Genomic DNA, 26,092 nt, shown 5'->3' on the forward strand with positions numbered 1-26,092 from the left:
CAAATGCTTTTCAAAATTAGCCAAGGATGCTAGTTTTCACTAAAACTAGATTAAAATAAGATTTAATGTTCTAGATAAAGCTATTAATCCATCTAATTTGTCTGAATTCTAAATTTTTAACAAATCAAGATGCAAGTGAGTCTCTCAGTTTTTAGACCCTTCGTATCTCTTCATATTTCTTGAAACAGGAAATCACAGCTGTGACTTGTATGGCCTTGACTTATCCATTCAGAGAAGTGCCAAATGTCTGTTGCCTAGTAAAACTTTGAATGCCATACAGGCATAGTATTTCAGTAATTATGTATTAAATGGGAAATCATTAAATGTGTTGTATTGTAAATATCTCACTTAAGCTAATGAAGTGTGCTAATACTTTTGATTGTAGGGGGTGTATTACCAGTGGCAGAAGTGTGGTCAAATTTTACTGGACTCTATAGCACATAATATAACATGGGATCCCACAGGTAAGACTGGAATTAACTAAAACTTCTAATTGTTTAATATCACACGTTAAGTTGGAATTCTTTTTTAGGAGAAGAGATGATTTCCTTTTGTTATAGCAAAACACGATATGTCCAGGGAATATGAGGAGAGTGTTGTGAATGCCACTTGTCACCTGCATTCTGAGACGCTTATATGTATTTTCAATGAGAGACGTGTTTTTTTATTTAAAAAAAAAAAAGTGTCTGCATCTCAGTCATATCCCAACAAACCAATGGTCTATAATGTTGTCCTATCCTTTAGAAGTGTCCAGCGTGGGCTGCTTTAAAAAAAGTGGGATGGTGGCATTAAAAAAATGATATGAAAGAGGGACGTTTGAACACTTCATTCCTGACCGCAATTGGGGGTAGTGATAACAAGGTGCCAGGTTTGATAGCTCTTGTAATTAGATCCTCATTATTTCATATACTCTTCTTTCAAAGTATTAGTATAATTAGCTGTATTATTACAGAAGTGCTTAGATGTCTTTTGTTGAACAAATGCAACCTACTTTGGAAAAAGTGTAGAACAAGTGTGCTTTTATGTATTTGGACCACAGATGTCCAAATTAAACATAAAACATGACTTAATATGTAAAAATAAATGTTGTCTTTTTTTGTAAGGTTTATCCAGTCTAACAAGGTTTTGCTGCATATGGCACCTTGTAGCATTATGCGCATTGCATTAGTTTGGTTTGTGTATAGAAAAGGAGACATTATTTGTAGTATGTTTTGGCTCTTGCCAGTGTTTGTGGTACAAATTAATTGGCCTTTTCTTCAGTATAGAAAGCTATGCCTCATAATTTGATTTGTACATATTATAATTTTAAACTTTTTGTTGTAGGCACTCGTCTCTTGACTGGTTCCAGCTGTCTGCGGCTTTGGTCCAATGTTAATTTGGAAAACCAATCTGAAGATGGCAATCCTGAAAGAACAGATGTTAGCTTTGGGGACTGGAGGTGTATGTGGCAATGCAAGTAAGAAGCGAGTTTACAAAAAACATGAAACCTCAATAAAAGCAAAATTGACTTTTGTTGTTGTCCATTTTTTCCACATGAAACTCTTAATGAATTTACAGTGGTGTGTCATCCTGCTATGTATGAAATTTCTGAAATATTACTGAAGACATGAATCTGTTCAGTCCTTCAAATTATTATAGATGGGTGGTACTAAACACATTTCATTTTGCTTCCCAGATTAGTTTGGCTGCTTGAAAGTTTTTTTTTTTTTTTTTTTTTTGTGGGTGTGGAGAAGATCAAAAATTGTAGTTTGCCCTACTGAAATATATTGATAAAACCAGTTATACCAGGTATCTCTCACTTCCTGCAAAAGCAAGGAAAATGTGGGAAGTGGTGAATTCAAATAGAAGTAGTACTAATGTGTGAGATCATAAAGGCTAGAAGAACAGAAATCTTAGGTAACTTACTACTATTTTGGGACTACTGGCTTACTATAATTAAGGGAATTAAGTGAAACTTGGCTCCCTATCTAGATCCTTTATAAATAAGGTTCTTCAAATGATTGTCCACATGGATTCCTCTCTTGGTTCACATTGCCATGATATTGGATTCTTTAGACCAGTAATGTGCGTTAAGGCTACACCGTAGATGTCCTCTGTCCTTTCATCTAACAGCATGATGGGCTGAGCAGACCCAGCTGCCCCTGAGTTCCTTCTTACCATTCATGGCAGTGAGATGGAATTCCTGCAATGTCCACCTGTTCTCTGTGCACACTTTGCTAGCATTAGTGTGGCGTTAGTATTGTTAATTAGGTGTTAGTCTTTTCATCCATTGGCACAAAAAAACGTAAGTCATATATTTAGTTTATAGGCTAGATGATACCCCTCTCCAGCTGTGGATCTAGGAATATGTCAGTAGCTAAATCCCAGAGATTCAAAACCTGTCCCCCCTGTGAAACTTAATGTAGTTTTAACAATGGATACCACAGGTGCTGCTTTTGTCTCAGGCTCAACAGTCAAAGGGAGCTTTGGGGCGTGGTACCCACAGGTGAGGGCAGTGCGCGGCGGAGCCTCCTGTCCCACCCCACCCCCAGGAGCCACCGCCAGACACACCCGAACACCTCCTGCATCCTGAACCCCCTAACCCCTAGCCGTGAGCCCCTTAACCCCCTGCCCTGAGCCCCCTCCTGCACTCTGCACCCCCTTCTGCACCCCAACCCCCTGCCTTGAGCCCCCTAATCCCCTGCCTTGAGGAACTAAAAGCCACCCTGACTAAGGACCACTGAGAGCCTGCACTTCCCTCCAGAGCTGGAGGCATCCAATTCATCAGCACATGCCATAGTCATATCTGTGGAGATCAGAAGACTGGAGGTCCAACCACAATTTAAGACCTCCCTTTGAGGGTAACTTACTTAATTCTAAAACAGAGGAGACCTTCCACTTGAAGCAAGTAATACCACAGGATTGCTTCAGGCAGCATCCCCTTACCCAGGTCTGTTAGAGAGAGAGAGAGAGAGAGAGAGAGAGAGAAGCAGAGAGGTTCCATTGACATCCCTCCAGCTCTTATTCCACCGCTGTACAATCTGCATCTTTTGCCCGGTAGCAGGTTTGCTGCCAGTGTCTAGACCCTGACAAAACTGCTTATTCCAGTGCAAAAAGAGGAATTTAGAAACATCGTTTCCCTTCCTTGTTCCTTTGGGGTCAAATGCCCTTTAGTGGACTGCTGCAGCACAGAACTTGATCAATAGTTGACATTGCCTTTCTGGGAGAGGAGCTTTAGGCTTACAGTAGAGCTCTTTAGAATGTGAGAATTTCCCCTCTGTCTGCTGAGCACTTAAAGTGACTTTGATTCCCAGAAATGGGAACGTATTTAACCTTCTTTCTAGAAGCTTGTGTATTAAAACTGCATTTCTTCTGGCTCCCTCACTCTATTCAGTGTAACTTAGCCCAGCTGCCATTTCAACCCATTTTTCACAGGCTTTTCTCACCAACACAGCAGTGGTCTAGCCTATACTAGCAGATCGTTTATAAGGCCTTCTTTGTTCTCAGGTAATACTTCATTTGAAAATTAGAGTTAGGGTCCCAGAGAATTACCAGTTCTAATTTAGAGTCTCATCTACGTGTTCTGCTGCAGACGGAAGTTTCTCCCCAAGTTTTCATGCCTCCCAGATGAGGAGTTTAGAAGTCTTACACTAAAACCTGAAGATCACTTCTATAAGGGGAAGGGATCTGTTAAATATATTTCTTAGTGTTTTTGCTGCTAGATTATTTTCAACATCACATCTTGAAATGTTTCATGGACATAAAAATAATGGATTTTAGTATGAACTAGTTTGTTATGGAAATTCTTCTTTTCTCAGAAGTGAGATTTCCTCAACACATAACGCAGTCGGGTCCCAAAGATTTTTTTATTGTAGCGTATGGAGCAGGTACTCTTCTTTGGGACAACACTGCAGTGTTGCTCCTTTTATAAATTTTATAGCTAAATTAGCTGAGGTTGTGCAGAACATAACAATCTGTAACTGACAATCTTATTTTTGTTCAAAGCAGTAAGGGTAGGGGGAATCAGAATTTGAAATGTATTGCGGATGATACCAAACTGGGAGGGATTGCAACTGCTTTGGAGGACAGGGTCATAATTCAAAATGATCTGGACAAATTAGAGAAATGGTCTGAGGTAAACAGGATGAAGTTTAACAAAGACAAATGCAAAGTGCTCCACTTAGGAAGAAAAAATCAGTTTCACACATACAGAATGGGAAGAGACTGTCTAGGAAGAAGTACGGCAGAAAGGGATCTAGGGGTTATAGTGGACCACAAGCTAAATATGAGTCAACAGTGTGATGCTGTTGCAAAAAAAAGCAAACATGATTCTGGGATGTATTAACAGGTGTGTTGTGAGCAAGACACGAGAAGTCATTCTTCCGCTCTACTCTGGTTAGGCCTCAGCTGGAGTATTGTGTCCAGTTCTGGGCACCGCATTTCAAGAAAGATATGGAGAAATTGGAAAGGGTCCAGAGAAGAGCAACAAGAATGATTAAAGGTCTTGAGAACATGACCTATGAAGCAAGGCTGAAAGCATTGGGTTTGTTTAGTTTGGAAAAGAGAAGACTGAGAGGGGACATGATAGCAGTTTTCAGGTATCTAAAAGGGTGTCATAAGGAGGAGGGAGAAAACTTGTTCACCTTAGCCTCTAAGGATAGAACAAGAAGCAATGGGCTTAAACTGCAGCAAGGGAGGTCTAGGTTGGACATTAGGAGAAAGTTCCTAACTGTCAGGGTGGTTAAACACTGGAATAAATTGCCTAGGGAGGTTGTGGAATCTCCATCTCTGGAGATATTTAAGAGTAGGTTAGATAAATGTCTATCAGGGATGATCTAGACAGTATTTGGTCCTGCCATGCGGGCAGGGGACTGGACTCGATGACCTCTCGAGGTCCCTTCCAGTCCTAGAATCTATGAATCTATGTTTCGCAAAGATCTTTATAATAGTGGCTTCATTCATGCCCATGTCTTTGATAATCTTGGAGAATCCATTAGAAAAATCTGAAGGATTAGTTCAAAATGGAACAACCTGCTTTCCCAGTCAAGGTACTCAGCAATAACTCTCAACATAACTGGCAATCTTTCTGGCCATTTTCTTCTCCTGGCTCCAGGAGGTACTATTTTCAACTTTCCAGGATAGAGGTCAACCCAGATACTCCAGCAACTGAAACAGAAGGTTTAGGACTCTTTCAGACTAAGAATAAAATGAAATGTTTTCCTTTCTACTTTTGGACCAGTTCAATTGTAGAATCATTCTACATTCTTCAAAAAGTAGTACTCTGTAGAGTTTCCAGGAAGTCCCTCTTTTCCCCTCTCCTTTCTACTATGGCAATGAACTTGCATTTGCACAGATTTATTTTCAAATATAAGTTCTAACATCAGCACACCCTCACTGCATCATCCAGATGCTTTTTTTCAGGTTGTTTATAGTTCCTGTGAAAACAAGTGGATTCTGTTCTATTTTAGTGTGTAACAGAAATAAGATAAAACATAGAAAATACTCTCATTCTTTCAAGAAATGGCTTAATTTTTACTTTTTGTTTCATAAATCTCAAAAATGTGAGATCTGGTCACAGTAGTTCTCACTTCCTGCTATTAATTTTAATTTTATTTGGAATACAATGTATAATGGTGTCTAAGATCATGTAGGCTATTCAGGTCACATCAAGAAAGAGGGTACTTAGGTCTGTCTTAGATTGATTCAAAACCTAAAACACAAATACCATCTCTGGAGTTTGCCTATATTTTGAGCTCATTTTTAAGACTTACCAAGTGATCATTTTTCCTGGTTTTAAACGTCTGAAAAAACAACTTTTTTTTTTTTTTCTTCCAATAGTCAGCTCAGATAGTTGCATCAGGACAGTGGAAGAGGGATGTCATCTTTCTGTCTTGTGTGCTTGTATCAATGTGTGTTTTACCCAGTTTCTTCAAATAACCAAAATGGTTTGGGAAATAAATCTAGATAGAACATCCGCATTGCTGACCACAGTATAAAGATGGTGACTGGTACATTATGGAAGCATCCCTTTTTTTCAGTGACTTATTTCACCACAACCCCCTCAGAAAACTTTTCAGATTTCACAGTCAGGAATCAGTCTTCAATAATGTGTATACTCTCCTGTTGGGTAACTGTCTATTAAAATTATAAACTTTCCGTAATTAAGAGTGTGCAAGAGGATTTGTGGGATTTAATATATCTAGAACATGGATATGTACCTTTGTCTAAATCAACTCCAATCTGATGGAGACATCACATAAATTCTAATGGTGTCCACCCCTATTGGAGCCCACCCTAAACTGAGTACTGTTGGACACTGAACTACTGAAATTGTGGCTTTGTTGTTATAAAGCTTTCTGACTTGCATCACTGAGTTTTGTCTTATGATTATGCTCTGGTAGGTATTCATCACAATATAGATGAATTGATGACCAGCTTGTCACTTACAGATTTGTCATGGGTTAAGCCTTACATTTTAGATTTTTCACTTTTATAAAAATCCAAGGTTAATGGAAATTTTAATCACTGATTTTTAAAACCTCAATATTTACAATTCCAACATCCATGCAGTAGCTGAGTGCACAAACAGTGAAAGCCTACATATTTTTCAATGGAAGTGAAGTGAAGTGCAGTGCAGTGAGAGCACAACCTAATTAACTAGATTTAAAAAAAAAACTTTGTTTTAATTATCAGGCTAACAGAAACAGTAATGAGGAGTACTTCAAGTAGTGTGTTAGATTTAAAAACAAAAGAAAAAATCAGAGTACTGCTTTAATGTAGTTCTCTGGGATGTATGGTGCAGGAAGAGAAGAAGTGCTCTTATGCGTGAGGTGGGGGTTGAGCGCATCTGGGAGAAGCAGTTTAAGGCCAAACCATCAGGATCCACCTCATCACAATCACATTGTCTCTGGCAGGAGACAGCAGGTCATCTGAACCCGATGTCTCTGCTAACCACAGCCTTCCTTTGACACTTCAGCTGTAGAAGAGTCTCCTCACAGCGCCCCATAGCTTAGGCTAATAGTGCTTGAGTCTGATGATACAACTGCAGAATATGAAATTAAACCTAAAATACAAAGAATTTTTCATAAAATGTCAAAGAAATAACTCTGTATTCTGTGCTTCTGAATTTTTTTTACCTTATTTATGTTGCTACATTTTTGAATTATCAAATTAATGTTTTTTTAATTCTTTATTTTACAGAACTGCTTCCCAAGTTTATCTAATGAAATTTTCACCGGATGGGGAATTCTTTGCTACTGCAGGAAAGGTAAATAACTTTGGTATGACAGAATTATGTTTCTTTAGAAAGGTTATGAAATAATGCAGAACTTGACTGCATCCGTTTTTTGAAAAACAGGAGCAGTAATACTTTGTTTTTTTCTTTTTTTATAATTCAGAATGTCTGTAGCTTCCAAAAATTCTTTTATGCATCTCCTAATGCTGTTTAGTGACCGCTTTGAGTAATTGGGAGGGCTAAAATTCAGACAGGAAACCTTATAGATTAGGTCTAGCAGAGTACTACCTTTGTTTCTGTTTTGAGTAGACAATAGTTCAGTGCCAAAACATAAGACATTAAGAAGTGAACAGTCTGTACCAGAGGAGTAGGCCCATGAAATGAAAATTGGATGTGCTTCCTTACTAAAAAGTAAAGGGAAATATTGGAGGTTTTTCTTAATGTTTAAAAATACATTTTCGAAGAGAAGCTGATGTGCTAACATGAGTGACGCCACCTGTTAAGCAATCTGTTGCACAAAAAGTATCTCTTTATCCCATTAAAATATAGACTCTCTGGAAGTTGGCTGAGCAATCAGACTGGCTGAAACTTTTGAGTGTTTGACATGTAAGCATTAAATCTTAAGGTTTTTAAATAAGCCTGCATGGAAACTTATGCCTCCATGATCAGTGTCACCTAATAGGTACCAATGTTAGTGTCAAATGTCTGTGGCAGCTTACAAATTTAGCTTTGAAAACTTGGTAGTGAACAAGTTCCAGCTACTAAAGCACTGATTCGTTGCAGCAGCTTGGGAATGGTATTCAAGGAGAAACCACCACCATGTTGTCCCATCTCTAACAGTGCTAACCAGATGATCTGCCAACTTCTACTTCTAGAAAAGCTATTTAATTTTCCTTACTCAGTCCTCAAAAGAGAATACAAAACTTAATGCTGTGGAATCAGGGAGAAGGGAACTCAAGGTGGTATGATGGGTGCACTGGAAAACAGTATTGTTTGTCCATGTTGGAGCCTGCAGTGTCTGTGGAGAGTGTGTACATAGGCTATCTATTGATGCTATTAATGCTATCATTCTTGTTCGAAGGGGACTTAAATACTGACATGACATCACAAGAAGGTCCTGTCAGAATGTTCTTGAACCATGTCCAGAGCCATATTCTGAGAATTGATAATATTGGAAATCAGTTGCTCAAAATACCTTATAATGAAGATCATATAACATTAAGGTTATGGATAAAAAGTTTCTGAAGTCAGGAAATGAAACAAGGCTCCCATAGTATGTGTATGGTTGGTAGTAAATTGACTCAGTTTGCTTGACTTCAGTAATACAGCTGTTCCCATAAATGATTGCCAATACCAAAGTGTAACATTTGTAGTATATTCTTGCATAATAGGCAGACATTTTTACAGCTACAAATAGTTCCCTAAAGCATGTTGCAATCCTTAAGACGTACTAGTTGATTTACTGGGATAAAAGTTTTTGATGTACAAATTGTGACCAAAAGAAATCAATGTATAATGTCACATTGCAAATTCAAAAAACAAAAGGGAAAAAGCCAGTTTGTCATGTTGTTAAAGCAATATGAGGAGAATAATATTGGAAACTTGACCGTAACTAACCTAGTTCTATATGTAAGTGCAGAATCTTCTAAATCTTAATCTTTTTTTATTTTCTTTTATCTCTGGCTTAGTTACACTGGAGAAGATCTCAAACAGGAGAACTGGGTCATTGCAGATTGTTTGATTCCTTCTTTCTCATACAAGATGCTGATCAGGGAGGTTATTTGATGCTAGAAATGCCTAGTGTGCACAAAATGCTTCAGTGGCAGCTGAATCCTTAAGGAACTGCTTACTGATGACTTTCATATTCAGTTTTTGGATTATCTTAGTTTATTTTAGATCAGCCCATAATGTTACATATGTGTGTGTTCTCATGCATAAAATGAAATGTCCTTTTGGTGCCACAGGTTCTGGAGGCAGGTATCTTCCCCCACACTGTGGGCTTAATTATGAGTATCTTATCATGTCATTAATTTACCTTTGCCTTATATTCCTGGTGTTCAAAATAGAGGTTCTTTTGGTCACTTTTTCTGTGAAATAAGCTGATAAAAATGCAACCACTCAGTCACTGCAATAATGTGGCTCCAAATCTGGGATAGTTCTGGTGAGTGAGACTCTCTGCCTGTTAGAGCGGAGAAGGATCTTGTCTTTCATGGACATAATGGTCCATGTACTGTAGCTTTGTTTGAGTCTCTTGAGGTTTTTCCATCACCAGCATTTCCTTTCTCTTGCTTTGGCTTTTCTTTCATAGATCATGTGAGAATAAGTGATCTACAGGGATGAGGAGAGGGTTCTTTACTGCCACCATGTCAGTGTGATCATAATGGACTTGCTTGTTAGAAACCTAGAACATTGACATTTTGGCTGGGTTGTTTTTTTTTTCATTGGGATGTTCCCAAGATTAACTGGGCCCTTGAGTCTTCACTGTATGGAAGGTGTTGTCTGACCAAGATATGGTACAGTTCTTGAGCCCTTTGTTTGTGACTAGGCCGAAGATCCTGTCTAGGGTAATACTCTACTTTATAGGCATAGTTAGAGACAATCTGGAGAACTGGACAGTAGATGTGCCTAAATTTCTTCATTATCCTGAATGTCTTAGGTGTTTGTGTAGTTTTCTCAAGTCAGTGGCCTGGATTCTCCTGTTTACACAGGTGTAAGTCAGAATTAACTCCACTGAAGTTGAAGGAATTGCACAAGTTGAAACCATGACAGAATATCTCAGCAGCTCTTCCAGGAATTCCATGCTGTTAGGATGTTCAGACAACCAAGAGGAGGTGGGGATTTGACACGAGCAAGACAGACTAAGGCCAAGTCTACACTATGACTTAGGTCACTATGGGGTGTGACTAAGCCACCCTCTTGAGTGATGTAAGTTATACCACCCTAAGCACCAGTGTGAACAGCGCTACGTTGGTGGGAGAACTTCTCCTGCTGACATAGCTACCACCTCTTGCGGAGGTGGATTTATTATGCCTATGGGAGAGCTCTCTCCTGTCAGCATAGAGTATCTTCACTAGATGTACTATAGCGGTGCAGCTTCACTGATGTAGCGCGTCTAGTGTAGAGTACCCCTAAAAGGGAATTCTCTCACCATCTAGGACAGAATCTAGGATTTCTATAGCACCATTTGGTCTTTGAAAAGTTTTTTATATTGGGCAGACAAGGAAGGCCTGAAGCCTACTGAGTGACTTGAATTCACTGCCACCGGACAAATGATACTCTATGTAAAAAGCCTTGTCAGGCCATATTCGGGGCTTTCAAATGCATCAACTTAATATCATCTAGAATCTGTGGGAACTAGTTGAAAATTTTCAGCTGAAATTTCCCAAACTGTGTGGTGATGTAAATCATCTATTTGAATTTGTGAGCGAGAACTATTGATTTTTACATCAATTTTAATCGGGTTTTACATTTGAACTTTTTATTTACCAACAAGGTTGACTTTTAGTGGTTGGTATAACTGAGTTACTTGACAGCTAGGAGAATACACTATGCCTATACATATTTATTTAAACAATTATGTAAAATTTACATTTATTTATATTCTGTATTTTTATATTATTGTGTTAGAAAATGGTGATTGATGCACTTATTTACTAGATCAACTTTTTATTTGTAATTAATGTCAGGCTGCATTTGGAGATTTGCAATTCTATTAAAAATGCACCAAATATTAAAAAACCTTTGTTTATTAGCTAAATCAACCTTAAATGTGCTGGATATATAAGAAAAAAATTATCAAAATGTTATGTTTGAAACTGATTTAATAAACAGAAGAAGCACTATTTGTAGTTAGTGAATTGAACTGGTTACCATTTCCTACAGATTTTAGAACTAGTAGATCTGATCCTCCCCCTTCATTTTTATTTGTACATTGAAAAAGAGAAACAATTTTTTCTGCCTTTTCAACTTCCAATTGGTTTTTCAATTTTTTATGAACATGTAATTGAACTAAACTAGTGGAATAAACTGAAAGGAAGAAAATACTCTCTACACCTCCATAAGACTTTACTGCTGTCAAAAGCTTGTTTAGCACTTCAACAGACTCTGGTTCAGGTGCTTAGCCAGTGACTTCTACCAGTTCAGTGGTTGGACTTTCTTTGAAACTTCAGCAGTAAATATACTGCTTGAATATTATATTTGTTATTTAATTCAAATTATTTTAATAAGTTGTCATTTAAAATTTAATTTAAATAGGTTTAACAGGGTTTAATATAAATATTCGTATTTAAATTTAAAAAACCCAGTTTTATTCACCTTGGAATTTCTACTAGGATAAACTTTCTTTTGTTTTCCTACTTTCTGCTCAGGACGACTGTCTTGTAAAAGTGTGGTACAATACCGATAGTTGGCGATCAGCAGTAACACCTCAAAGTTCAAGTCCACAAAAACAAGCACAAGATGTTGATTTTTCATTTGTTTACTTGGCCCATCCTCGATCTGTAAATGGATTTTCATGGAGGAAGACAAGCAAATACATGCCACGGTCAGTAGCTTAACTGCTTGATATCTGTAAATTGTTGTTCATTACCTGATAAACTTTCCTTCCAACGTTTGTAATAGGCTTCTTTTTTAAAACTACCCGAGCTGCTCTTCTCTGGAGACGTTGGTTTAAATCCAGTTTCCTACTGTGCTAATTCAACAATACTAAATTGTGGCTGCTCTGCTACTTCTATATTTACCATGAGCTGCCTCACACACCTCACGTTTATACTGTACATTCTGTCAAGGTTCTTTTATGCCCTGTTTACCACAGTTTGAGCACTTCCTATGAGTAAAAAGTTATTTCCTACCACCCTGCCGGCAAAAGGCAGACTTGTATTTTTTTTTTTTTTTTTTAAGATGTGAGGGTGGGAAACCCCTGGGTGAAGAGAGAGAGGTTTTGCATTTAGCTCTGGACAGGAATCTCATCTTTTGGTCCAGATGCTAACAAAATTATATTCCTACTTCGGTCTTAACAAGCAGACCTGGCGAATGTTCTGACTTCTGCAGTACAGTGTGTATCCAACAGTAATTAAGCACTCTATCTAAATATCCATTTGTGCATTTTATTATTGCACCTCCTCTCTTTATGGTCTTCCAGAATCTGATTATAACAAAACTCACATTTGTGCATGGCTTCTTGCTCATATATGCAAATGCTGTTACCTCATTGTGGTGTGAAAGATCTCCACTGGTTCTCCGTTTACTTGAAGATCCAGTACAAAATCAAAATCTTGTCCCGAAGACCCAACATATCATGGTGACAGGCATGATAGGACCTAAATAAAATGGTCATTCACACTGAATCCCAGTTTCCTTCTGTCTGTATCATACAGTATGCATTTTAATATACCTAAATGTAAATAGATACATTTAGGAACAAAGAATGTAGAATTACAGGATGGGAGACTATCCTGGTTAGGAGTGACTCTGTCAAAGATTTGAGGGTTGTAGTGGATAATTAGGGCCCTATGAAATGTTTAATTTTGCATTTTCTGATTTATTTTCTGATTTCATTTTTTTTCATTAAAAAAAAATGAATTCCATCTTTATGGTTTTTTAATAAAAATTGTTTGATTCATTAACAACAATTAAGTAGCCTTACTATAAATGTATTAAAATGTTCAGAATTGGATTGCAATGGAAAAAACTGATTTTACAAAAAAACCCAGAACACCCTGCAGATATTCAGTATATGGTTAAAGTATCACATTTTAAATCACTTTTTAAAGTAGCACTCTGTAATATGACAAAACGGACATGGATGAACAGTAACACAAGAAGTCCACAGAGATGGGGGGGTAGAAGGGGGCAGGGTGTGTGTGTGTCAGCATGCTGTGTCTCTAAGTAAAGCACTCACCAGCCTGAATACTTATTCAGCTTGCAGCTGGCAGCAACCACTCCTGAACCAGAGGCTGGTGCACAGACAGGCACTCCCCTGTCCTCCACCCCAGCTCAGCAGAGACCGGGTACACTGGCAGGGGAAGGAGGGACACCCTGACATCAGCCCACCTCCCTTCGGCTCTGGACAGCAGATCAGGAGGCTCCTGATCCAGAGCAGCTTGACTCTCTTACGTGCGGCTCCATGTAGCACAGCCATGCAGCCTGCCTTGCCTGCTGCTGCTGCTCTCTTAGTGCTGGGAGAGCAGGATTCCGCATTAATGTTTTGATTCTGTCCATGCTCTCATTAACACAGATTTCATAGAGCCCTAGATAATCAGATGAACATGAGCTCCCAGTGTGATAATATGACTGAAAGAGCTAATGCGATACTGGGATGCATAAAGGGGGGAATATCACATAGGAGTAGAGGTTATTTTACATCTATATTGGTCACATGTGCGATCGTTGCTAGAATATTTTGTCCAGTTCTGGTGTCCACAATTGAAGAAGGATGTTGATAAATGGGAGAGGGTGCAGAGAAGAGCCACACAAATTATTAAAGTGTTAGAAAACATGCCTTAGACTCGATGAGCTCAATGAAGGGACAGTAAAGGGATGAGCTGATTACAGTTTAAGTTTCCACATGGGGGAACAAGTAGTTAATAAGCTCTTCTTTTTAATAAAGAAAGGTACAACACAATCCAATGGCTGGAAGCTGAAACTAAATAAATTGAGACTGGAAATAAGGTGTACAGTTTTAATGGTGAGAGTAATTAACTATTGGAACAATTTACCAAGGTTTATGGTGGATTCTCCATCACTGTCAATTTGTAAATCAAGAGCGGTTGTTTTTCTAAAACATATGCTTTAGGAATTATTTGGGATAGTTCCTGTGGCCTGCGTTGTACGATATGTCTGTCTAATTACTGAGTGAGCAGATTACTGACCTGTGTGGAGCAGCACTTCTATCTTGGTTACATGATCTCTCCAAAGCATTCCTGGGATGCTTTTTAAACAACACTGGTGGGATGCTTTCAGCCTCCTGTTGTGTATTTCTACCATCTAACATGTTTCCAAGTTGTATAATCTCACTTTAGCATGTAGATTTATCTTCTTACTCTTCTTGATGTTTGGCAAATGGGAAAATGATCTACGGGCTTTGCCAATTCTTGCCTTTACTACTTCAGTGAGCTGGTTATTAACAGATAGTGTACTTCCAAGGTAAACAAAGTCATGGACTCTCTTGCTCATCAATCACACGTCCACTGGTGTTGACATCATTTTCTTCTATCACTATGGGCTTGGTATTCTGCATACTGATATAAAGTCCCACTTTAGCACCTTCTGCTTTTATGTTCACAAATAGTCTTTTCATTCAATCCAAGCTGGTCTCCAATATGACTATATTATCTGCAAAATATAAGTCTTACAGCTTCTCCTGCCCAAACAATACTAGTGTCTTCAGCAGAAGCTACTGTCCTTCTCATCATAAAATCTGTGACAATGCAGAAAAGATGTGGGGATAGTAAGCGGCCCTGCCTTATGCCAGGAACAATCTTAAACCATTCTGTCTCTCCAGTATCTGTCCTGATAAAGCACACAGACTTGTCATACAAAGCATTTATTAAATTAACAATCTTTGCTGTCATCTGCTAATTGGCTTTCTTTGAATCCTCTCTAAGTCAGTTATCAGTGAGTGCAACTGCAGCAGTCTAAGGCCCTTCACAACTGTGCGCTCCTTACTTATTCTGTATGTTATGTTGCCCCCCACTTCCTGTGCTCTAAGAATGTCAGCCTTGACTGCCCACTTGAATTCCACCTCTCATATACTGAATGTCCTCCATAAAGCTACTGCCTTGGCAGTTGTCAAATTCATCTTTACTATCATGCCAACAGGAATTTGCCATCTGATAATTTTTAAGGTGAGAGAGAGAGAGTGTGTGTGTGTGTGTGTACACGTGTACGCAAAACAATACCCATTACCATTTCCCTAGCAACTCTTACATGGAATCACAAAATTATGCCCACAGACTAGATACATAACCAGAACATGTTCCTGGGTCATTTGTTACATCCCCTTGTAGTGTCTTGTCTTAAACTAAATTGTAAGCTTGTCTGGGAAGGGAACTTGAATGTCTATGTAGTTTTTATAGTGCCTAGCACAATGGAGTTCTGATCTTGATTGGTCACAAAAAACTTATTATATAGTCCTGTCTATTGTATAATCATTCTGTATGGTTTTGGCCATACTTTTGAACAAACTTATCTATGTCCAAATTTCCACATCTATAAAATGAGGATACCTACCTACCTAGCTTACAAGGGAATGCTGAGGATTATTAATATTTGTAGAATGCTTCAAAGAACAGAAAATGATAAAATATTGGCTATCAATATATAGTTCACTTTTTCCATCCAAATGGCTAGTTTTGTATGCTGGAACCAAAGATCCAATATTGCATAGTTACATAACTGCAAGTTTGAGGTGGCGGAAAGCACATACCAGTGCTGTATTCATGACCGTTCACTAAACTTCTAATATTTAAAATAGTTGCACCATTGAGTCCATTTCAGGTTCCAAAGTTTCACCTATTTTTCTGGGGGTATTTATCAGGTTAATTAAAGAACTTAGTTTTGTAATTTTTTTTATATGCTACCTAAGGCATAGTGTCATGCATAATTCTGGAAATTTATACTTAAATTCTTACCTTTTATTGTTTTATGTGGGTATTTGTATGCTCAGAATATAACTATTTTTTTTCAATCTGGCTAAAACTTTCTTTCAGTGGTGCTGTATGCAATGTACTGCTGACTTGCTGCAAGGATAATGTATGCCGTCTCTGGGCAGAGACTTTGTTACCCAATGATAGTTTATCATGCGCTGGTGGATACAACCATTGGACTGAACCAGTGAACTTAACCAATAACTTCAAAAGAAATGCTTCTAGTAAGGAACGAATGCAAAATGCTTTAGAGGTGAGAACTGTTGGATAGTACTTTGCTTACATACCACATCTTTTTTGTATTTATTAAAAAAATTATTTGCTGAATATATTTGAGAATAATTCATGTTTTATAATTTCTTTGGAAAGAGTGTTTAAAAAACAGATAGGTTTGAGAGTAACTTTTAGAGTTACGTTTATGATGTGAATGTTTAAAATGAAGTAAAACTTGTTTTCTTGAACAATCTGCAGTATTCTCTTAAAGTTAATTGTTTCAGCTAACATACCTTCCAATATGCATGTTAGCTTTGAAAATGAGCTATTTAAAGAAAAATACAATAGTTGCAGATAAAGTTTGGCATCTCTGAGGGTATTAGTCACATAAATGTAGAGACAATATATTGAGTAAAGACATTTAAAATACAGAAGAAGTTTGAGTTTTCTTGAAATCTGTGTCAGTTGTGCTAGAACATGTCAGTCCCGGTCACAATTCCTTGCACAACAGCCCACCTTGGACATCTTCGGGCAAAGAGGATGACAGTGGCTTGATAGTTTCACTACCTCTTGTCTTTTATGGCCAGAACCCTCTCCTTGAGGTCATGAGATGACACCAGGATGAATGATTGGGAAGATAAAGGCTATTGTTGCACTAAATCCATAAGTCATTGGAGCGGAGAGATACAAAGTAAAATAGTATCTCTCCATTCACCTATATAGGGCAGCAGGAAAAGGTTTGAAATATTCCCCTTATTCTCTCATCTACCAGTGCTCATGTTCTGAGGACAGAGGTAGAGTACTCCATAATTTTTAGTTTAATGTGGGAAATATGGTGTATGATAGAGAACAGCTTTACGTTTAGGGTGTAGATGCTATGGAACCCCAGTTAGGATGGTGCTTTGAGAAGTACCTGTGATAGGGGTTCTCTGGTTACCACAGGAGTTGTGGGATGTTCTCTTGCCTCTTTGATAAAGCAATGGTGATACTGTGGAAGGTTATATTTTTCCCTCTCTTGCTACCTTGCTTGAGGTTTAGAGCAGACTGCTTTCTGTAAGGCCTTACGTATTTGTGGAGAGTGGTCCTTGCCTGCTTGCCTGCCTCCCTCCCTCAGATGAAAAAGTGCTAAGTAAAAATGATGTCATGAGGTACCTTTGAATACTTGTGGAGAGAAGTTAAGGACAGCCAGCTCCTACACAAACTTAGTGGTAGGATTAGATGGCTGCTCTTTGTCTCCCAGATGAAGAGCATAAAGCAGAGGATATGGTGTGGGTGATAGTCTGAATGGGAAAGTTTGAAGTTTCAAGTTCTGTAGAATAGAATCTTATAATGAAACTCTAAGGGGTTGGTCCAGTGCCTGTAGACGAGCTTTGCAGGATCTGTATAACTCCAACAGAGAAGAAACTTACTAAAACAAGGTATTACCACATGCTAAAGCAGCAGTTTTACCAAATCTGGAATTGGTGACAATAACGTAGAATTGGAAACTAGAAGACAGCACAGTGCAAGCCTAGAGAAGAAAAGCTATTCAACCAGTGTTGGTAACCATGTAACCAAAGAAGACATTGAAATGGGGAGAAACTATCTACTCGTATGTTCTAAGTCAAAGAGAGTGCAAGAGACAAGACTTTTTTCTCATTTAAAAAAAGTGAGGAAAAAACTGGGAGAATGTTACGTAACAGCCTATCTACCACAAAGTTAGGAATGAGCAAGAATGACAAATTGAGAGAGGATAAAACTTCAACATACAAGGTAGTCAGAATCTGGGTAGATTGAACTGAACTGACAGATATCTGAGGTTTTGTTTCTTTACACTTTTACACTATTAATGCTTGTACAGTTTTTCATGCCAATGGGGTATTAAATTGTGACAACACTAAGGGGAGTAGTACATAGGAAAGTTTGACTTCAGCAATATCATATAGGTGACCATGTCCCCTCATGAAAATTTGAATCTTACTTGACTAGAGTTTTTCAGGGGGGGGAAAAAAGTAAGGAAAAGATTACAACACTTTAAGCAAATATTTTGCCTCCATTTTTAATGAGGAACTTGGTGACAGTGGCAGTATGGCTAATGGAAACAAAGATATAGAAGAAGAAATGACCACCTCCAAGGTGGAAGCCAAGCTCAGTGGCACCCTGTGTATGTGTGTGTGGGGGAGTGCTGGATGATCTCCATTCAAGAATAGTATAGGAACTGACACACGAAATAGTCCAATAGCAAGGATTTTTAAGTAATCAGCAAACTCGGGATCATATCCTGTGACTGGAGAATTGCAAATATAGCACCTATGTTTAATAAAGGGGAGGAAAAAAGTGATCCAGGAAACTACAGGTCTGTTAGTTTGACCTCATTTGTACACAAGGACTTAAAATAAATTTTGAAAGAGTGTAATTATGGGCATAGTGGTAAATGGTAATTGGGATAAAATAGAACATGGTTTTACAAAAAGTAGATTGTGCCAGACCAACTTGATCTTCCTTTGCGATAACAGATTTTCCATACAAAGGAAATCCAGTAAATGCAATCTATCTGTATTTCAGAAAGGCATTCTATACAGTTCCACATGGGAATTTATTAGTTAAATTGGAGAGATGGAGATTAATATGAGAATTGAAAGGTGGATAAGGAACTTGTTAAAATGGAGACTGAGTCATGCTGAAAGTGAACTTCCAGGCTGGAGTGAAGCTACTAGAGAAGTTCCTCAGGGATGGGTTTTGGGACCAATCTTATTTAACATTTTCATTAATGACCTTGGCACAAAAAATTGGAGTGTGCTAATAACATTTGCAGATGACACAAAGTTGGGAGGTATTCCCAATATAAAAGAGGACTGAAATATTATACAAGAACATCTGGATGACCTTGAAAACTCGTTTAATAGAAATGGAATGAAATAGTGCAAAGTGCAAGGCCAGGAACTTAGGGACTATCAACAGGAATTTTTGCTATAAGCTGGGGAGGTTGGGTTTTTTTTTTTAACCAGTTGGAAGCCACAGAGCAAGAGAGAGACCTAGGTATATTGGTCAATCACAGGATGACTGAGCCACCAATATGATGCAGCTGTTCTTAAAAAAAAAAAAAAAAAAAAAAAAAAAAAAAGCTGATGCAATTGTAGAATGCATCAGGTGAGGTATTTCCTGTAGAGTTAGGGAAGAGTTGTTACCATTATACAATGCATTGGTGAGACCTCATCTGGAATACTGTGTGCAGTTCTGGTCTTGCATGTTTAAGGAAGATCAATTCAAACTGGAATAGGTTCAGAGAAGGGCTACTAGGATGATCTAAGGAATAAGGAACCTACCTTATGAGAGGAGACTCAAAGAGCTTGGTTTGTTTATCTTAACCAAAAGAAGGCTGAAAGGAGATATGATTGCTCTCTATAAATACATCAGAGGGATAAATACCAGGGAGGGAGAGGAATTATTTAAGATAAGGGCCAGTGTTGGCACAAGAAGAAATGGATATAAACTGGCCATCAACAATGTTTTTAGGCTTGAAATTAGATGCTCGTTTCTAACCGTCAGAGGAGTGAAATTCTGGGGCAGCCTTCCAAGGGCAGTAGTAGGGGCAAAAAACCTAACTTGTTTCAAGACTGATCTTGATAAGCTATGGAGGAGTCATATGATGAGGTTACCTACAATGGCACATGGCCCATCCTTGACTGCTATTAGCAAGTATCTCCAACAGCTGGAGATTGCTCACTAGATGGGCAGAGCTCTGAGTTATTACAGAAAATTCTTTCCCAGGTGTCTAGCTGGTTGATCTTGCATGCTAACTGATGGTCATATTTGGGGTCAGGAAGGAATTTTTCCCCAGGTCAGATTGGCAGAGACCCTGTTTTTCATTTTTTGTTTTGCTTTCCTCTGCTGCATGGGCCATGGGTCGTTTGGTGATTTGAGTTACAATAAATGGTGGATTCTCTGTAACTTGAAGTCTTTTAAATTAAGATTTGAGGACCTCTGTAACTCAGCTAGTGGTTATGGGCTTATTACAGGAGTGGGTGGGCGAGGTTCTGTGGTCTGCAGTGTGCAGGAGGTCAGACTAGTTGATCATGGCAGTCCTTTCTTGGCTTTAAAGTCTGAGATTGTGCTTATGGGGTCGAAAATGAAGTATTGATCCAGCCATGGAGACTTGGTGATAGTAGCCAATTCAAGATTTTTTTTAATAACTTCAATGTGCACGGTTTGTGTTCCACTTGAAAAATTCTATAGGACATAGCATTTGATTTGGTCTGAGCATGAAGCCTGTACAGATACAGCCCAGTACATTGGAATACAAAGCTCTCTGAATTTTACTACTCCCATTCAAGGCAACACTGTGTACATACAAGCTTTCTACAGGATTCTAAAGACATTAACATCCTTTAATATGTAGTCCCTTTTCTATGGAAGATACATTATGAACAATACAGTTGGTAAATTCACCAGTGCACTTTTTAACTGTAAAAGCTACTTCCTTTAGGTTAGAATTTCACATGCTTTCTTTTCTAGAAAATAATTTATAGATTAAATCCTCCTTTTTTCCTTTGGAAACAAAATTAAAATGACTTATTCTCCACACAGTTAAATCTAAGGCCCTTTCGACGAGGAAGGAGAAGGTCACTTGCCCTCATAGCACATACTGGATATTCCCCACATCAGCAAGATCCTCATGAAGTTCACAGGAACACTCCTTTGCATGCAAATGCACTCTGTCACTTTCATATTGCTGCCAGCATCAACCCAGCCACAGGTAATCATGAGCAGTTAAGATTTATGATACAAGAACGCAATACAGACTTTTCTCTGTGTAACCTTAATTTGCCTCCTTGTATTTATACATTCTGATGGACTTTATTTATCTGAGCACAGGACCTCTGCCTCATTCAGTGCACAGGATGGATGGTGCTGACTTAGAGCAACTATTCAATATTCTGTTTCCTGCTCCTGGTTTAATATGTGACCCTATGTGTATTCATTGCACACTATTTAAATCCTGCTCTGAAGACAGAATTACCAATTCCTCATGGCTTTCTTTGGTGCTCATTGCCATATTATTGGAGTGCTTCACAACAACGCTGTGAGGTGAGGGTGTATTATCTCCATTTTACAGGTGGGGAACTGACAGATTAAGGTCAAAAGTATCCACTCATTTTGGGTGCCCAATTTGAGACTCCTAGGACTTGATTTTTTCATAGTGCTTAGCATTATGTGGCCTTTTATATGTTCAAAGCACAGCTTTGATATCAGCTGTGAGTTCTCAGCACTTCTGCAAATCAGACCCTTATGTCTCAAGTCAGTCACCCAGAAAATGAGCAACCTACAATTAATGGCTATCCCAGAGCAGTTCCATCTTGCGTCCTGAATAATGCAGGTGTCTGTGCAGGGAAAAAACAGTGGTATGTGATCATGTTACAGTATCACAATGCATGTGTACAGTAGGTCCAAATAAAGGTTGCAGAGGAAACCTTAATTCTGGTACAGTAACTCCCCACTTAACTTCCTCTCACTTAACATTGTTTCGATCTTATGTCCCTGCTCAATTACAGAACATGCTCCATTTAAAGTTGTGCAGTGCTTCGCTATAACATTGTTTGGCTGCCTGCTTTGTCCACAGCTGGCAGCTCTCCTACCTGCCCCCCCCCTCCCCACAGCATCTCCCGCCCACTGGCAGACCCTGCGGATCAGCGCCTCCCCCTGCCTCCTGCCCGCGGCAATCAGCCGGCCTGCGGTGTTCATGAGGGAGGGGGGAGGAGCGAGGACTCAGCGTGCAGGCTCCCCCTGCCTCCCGAACGCCACAATCCAGCTGATTGCTGTGGGCAGGAGGGGCGTGCAGAGTAAAGGGGAAGGAGGGAGGGGATAGGTGGGTTAAGGGTGGGGGTTTGGCAGGGGGGCGTGGGCAGGCTGAGGGTTGAGCCCCCCGCCCCTGGTGCTTGCAGAGTAGGGGAAGCTGCTGCTGCGCAACGTGCTTCTCCTAGCCTATAGCACCTTCAGCCTCCTTGCTTGCCTCATTGTCTCCAGTGCCAGTGGGCTGTGCCTGTGTGGGGCACCTCCCCACTATAGTACTGTACTGTATGGCAAAAAAAATATTCCCTGGAACTTAACCCCCCCATTTACATTCATTCTTATGGGGAAATTGGATTCGCTTAGCATCGTTTCACTTGAAGTTGCATTTTTCAGGAATATAACTACAATGTTAAGTGAGGAGTTACTGTACTTCATTTTTGAGTGCGTAGCATTACAATTTTAATATTCTTTTAATATTTTTTTGTGTGTGTAATATAGGGTGTGTACACTTATATAAGCATTTTTATCATGAAACCACATAAAACTTAGTAATGACGTAGCTGTTACATAGCCATCTTCACTCATAGATCTTAAAATCCTTTACAAAGGAGGGTAAGTGTCATTGTGAAGCATGCTGTGATTACAAGTTAAGGTGGTTAGAAATGATAGTATTTAATTGGAGGAAGGGAGTTATTTGAAGACTCCTTAGGAATCATTAGTAAAGTCCTAGTGCGAACTGTTAGAACTCACAAGAACCAGGATTACAGCTGATTCAGAATAAAAGCTAGAGTGAAAGAAGAGACAATACTCCATTTGACAGACTTTTTAATAATACATTTTAGCCTGGGAAGGTGGGGGAAGAAGAGGGTTCCTTTCAAAAATATTGTAAAAAAAATATTGAAAGTTCAATAAATGTATACGAATGTCAAAAGTCAGCCTGCACATCATGTTCTTGTTTGGTATGTTCCTTTCTTAATCTAATTTAATTCTTCCTTATAACTCATCTTAATGCTAGATTCATCATCTTGAGAGCTGGCCCTCTGTGGCTAACCAACAAGAGAAGCTTATTCTGGAAGAATTGAAATTTCTTGTGTCTGCTTCCGCATTTCTCTTTTCATAATTTTATTCCCTGTGCACTCTCCTCCATTTCCCTCAGTCTTCCTATATTTCTTTGTTCTCCATTTCCTTGTTGTGGTCCTGGCATAACTACCTGCTTGAGCAGTTTAAAGGCAGTACCAATTTCCGTGGAGAAAAGAGCATATTTGCACTCAAAAGTGCTTTGTCTGACAGGATGTTGAATTTATAGCTGCCTCAGCACATTGTACTGCTGCATAAAATGGGAGTATGGGAGAACTTGTAGGTGGGGGTTACATATAAGAAGAGCCTGCTGCTGCCAGGTGCGCCATGTGAGAATTCTCAGCACGTCACAAGTGGCTGCACTCTTGCATCCTAAATTTCAGATGGTACAAAATTATATACCCATCTGAAACTTGTTTGTATCATTTACTTGTGTTTGTTGCATGTGTAATAGTGGTGCCCTAACAAATAGTGTAAAGTATTAGGGATGGGTAAATTTGTGAAATCTCTACTCTACAAAACACAATGTACAGTGGGCTAAAATCTCCTGAGATCTGTGGTGGCTTCTGTTGGTGTAAACCATGACATATAGGGCCTTTGGGAGCAGAATATCTGCCCAGAGGGGATGGTAGAATCCCTCAGGGTGAAGCAGGGTTAGGCTTGCACGTGGTTGTATAACGTTAGCCTTTTTCACTGGTACGGGAAAAAACACATTACCACTACCTCTTCCTCTTTTGGAAATCACATTAACTTCTTGGCATTGCAGACATTCCTCTACTTCCTTCTATCACGTCTCTGAGTCTCAGTGAGAATGAAGAGAAAAGTGGGCCATTTGTAGTGCACTGGCTGAACAATAAAGAACTGCATTTTACCCTCTCCATGGAAGTATTTTTGCAGCATCTTAAAAAGAGCTTTGAGCAGCATTCTTCAGAGACCAGCACTGAAGAGTCAAATCAGTTGGATGGCAAATCAGATGAAGGTAAAATGCATATAATAGATATGTTTCTATTCTTTATAATGTGCTGTAATTTTGTTGGGCAAACCAAATGTTTAAATTAGTTAATATAGACGCTCCCCGACTTACGCAATTGTTCCGTTCCAGAAAGCCTTGCGTAACCCGAATTTTACATAAGTCGGAAATGTATATTGTGCAAGCATAAAAACCAAACAATTACAACATTTTCTGCTCTAAATCAATCTTCTTTTGCTTACGAACTGGTCCTGCACTCTTGCTATCACTTGGTTGCTTTCCAGGCATGATTTGAATGAAATCATTAATCCCGTAACAAATTAGAAAAAAATGTTGGTTAACAAAAATAAAAGTAATGACTCTTCAGCTTGAGTGGTCTTCGAAGTCAGGTGTACAGTTCAGGGGACCATGTGATGTCTCTGGTTAGTATGTTACACTGGCCTGCAGGCTTCTTCTGGCCACTTGGCTGGTCAGGCTGACATAGCCTGGCGTAATCTTGGGTTCTTCTTTCCTTAGAACCAACCTAGGGAAAGCAAGGGCAGCATACTTACTTGGTGTTCTGGTGGCTCAAGAATAAGACCTTCTTCCACATTTACCTTGACCTTTAAGGTTGCAATGTAACCTGTCACTTCAATCAATCTCTGTACCAGATGACTGGAGGATAGCTAATATAACACCAGTTTTTAAAGGCTCCAGAGGCCATCCTGGCAATTATAGGCTGGTAAGCCCAGCTTTGGTGCATGTCAAAGATCTGGACAAGGGTGATCAGTGTATATAGTGTTCTTGGACTTTCAGAAAGCAAAGGACCCCCACACCAAAGGCTCTTAAGGAAACTAAGCAGTCATGGGATAAGAGGGAAGATCCTGGCATGGATCAGTAACTGGTTAAAAGACAGGAAACAAAGGGTAGGAATAAATGGTCAGTTTTTACAGAGGAGAGAGATAAATAGTGGGGTCCGCTAAGGATTTGTACTGGGACCAGTGATGCTCAACATCTTCATAAACGATCTGGAAAAGGGGGTAAACAGCAAGGTGGCAATGTTTGCAGATAATACAAAATTACTCAAAATAGTTAAGTTCAAAGTTGATCGTGAAAAGTTAAAGGGATTTCACAAAACTGTGTGACTGGGCAAGAAAATGGCAGATGAAATTCTATGTTCATAACTACACAATAATGCACATGGGAAAATATTATCCCAACTATACATCCAAAATGATGGTGTCTAAATTACCTATTACCACTCAAGAAAGAGATCTTGGAGTCATTGTGAATACTTCTCTGAAAACATCTGCTCAATTTGCAGTGGCCATCAAAAAAGCTAACACTGTTAGGAACCATTAGGAAAGGGATAAATAATAAGACTGAAAACCTCATAATGCCATTACATACATGTATGATATGTCCACACCTTGAATATTGCATGCAGTTTTGGTGGCTACATCTTATAAAAGATACAGTAGAATAGGAGAAGGGCAATAGAAATGATGAGGGGTATGGAACAACCTCCATGTGAGGAGAGATTAAAAAGACTTCAGACTGTTCAGCATAGAAAAGAGACGACTTCGGGGGGGGGGATATGATAAGAATGCTAAAAATCATGAATGGTGTGGAGAAAGTGAATAAGGAAGTGTTACTTGCCCCTTCACGTAACACGAGAATCAGGGGTTATCCTATGAAATTGATAGGCAGCAGGTTTAAAGGCAATAAAAGGAAGTACTTCTTCACACAGTGCACAGTCCAATTGTGGGACTCCTTGTCAGCGGGTGTTGAGAAGCCCAAAAGTATAAATGGGTTCAAAAAAGCATTAGATAAGTTCATGGAGGATAGGTCCATCAATGGCTATTAGCCAAGATGGTCAGGGATGCAACTCCAAGCTCTGGGTGTCCCTAAACCTCTGACTATTAGAAGCTGGGACACGACAATGAGATGGATCATTTGTTCTGTTCGTTCCATCTGAAGCATCTGGCACCAACTACTGTCCGAAGATAGACGACTGGGCTAGATGAATCATTGGTCTGACCCAGTATGGCTGTCCTTATGTTCTTAATTCTAGCTTGCTGTACCTCCATGACAATTCTCCAGAAGACTTCCAAGCAGATCAGTGCATCGCAGGTCCTGCATCCCGATTAGCGTGATCCAGTCGTTGGTCAGTTTGGAAATAGTGGAAATATCTATCATTAGACCACAAGCATGTTACTCCAAAAT

The 26,092-nt window shown here is 39.1% G+C and overlaps 1 protein-coding gene across 2 annotated transcripts in view; it reads left to right on the forward strand.

Annotated features, from left to right (window-relative positions):
* Positions 1 to 26,092, forward strand: part of DMXL1 (Dmx like 1) — a 157,304-nt gene that overhangs the window by 27,610 nt on the left and 103,602 nt on the right. For both annotated transcript variants that reach the window (XM_024194440.3, XM_024194441.3), the window contains exons 4-10: positions 386 to 464; positions 1,324 to 1,456; positions 7,180 to 7,246; positions 11,581 to 11,756; positions 15,922 to 16,111; positions 20,638 to 20,806; positions 23,684 to 23,896. In XM_024194440.3, coding sequence (XP_024050208.2) covers positions 386 to 464; positions 1,324 to 1,456; positions 7,180 to 7,246; positions 11,581 to 11,756; positions 15,922 to 16,111; positions 20,638 to 20,806; positions 23,684 to 23,896 — 1,027 coding nt within the window. The remainder of the gene's footprint in view (positions 1 to 385; positions 465 to 1,323; positions 1,457 to 7,179; positions 7,247 to 11,580; positions 11,757 to 15,921; positions 16,112 to 20,637; positions 20,807 to 23,683; positions 23,897 to 26,092) is intronic.

Source organism: Terrapene carolina, unplaced genomic scaffold (genome assembly GCF_002925995.2).
Source record: "Terrapene carolina triunguis isolate 2854851 unplaced genomic scaffold, T_m_triunguis-2.0 Scaffold69, whole genome shotgun sequence".
In the NCBI taxonomy this organism is placed as follows: domain Eukaryota; kingdom Metazoa; phylum Chordata; order Testudines; family Emydidae; genus Terrapene; species Terrapene triunguis.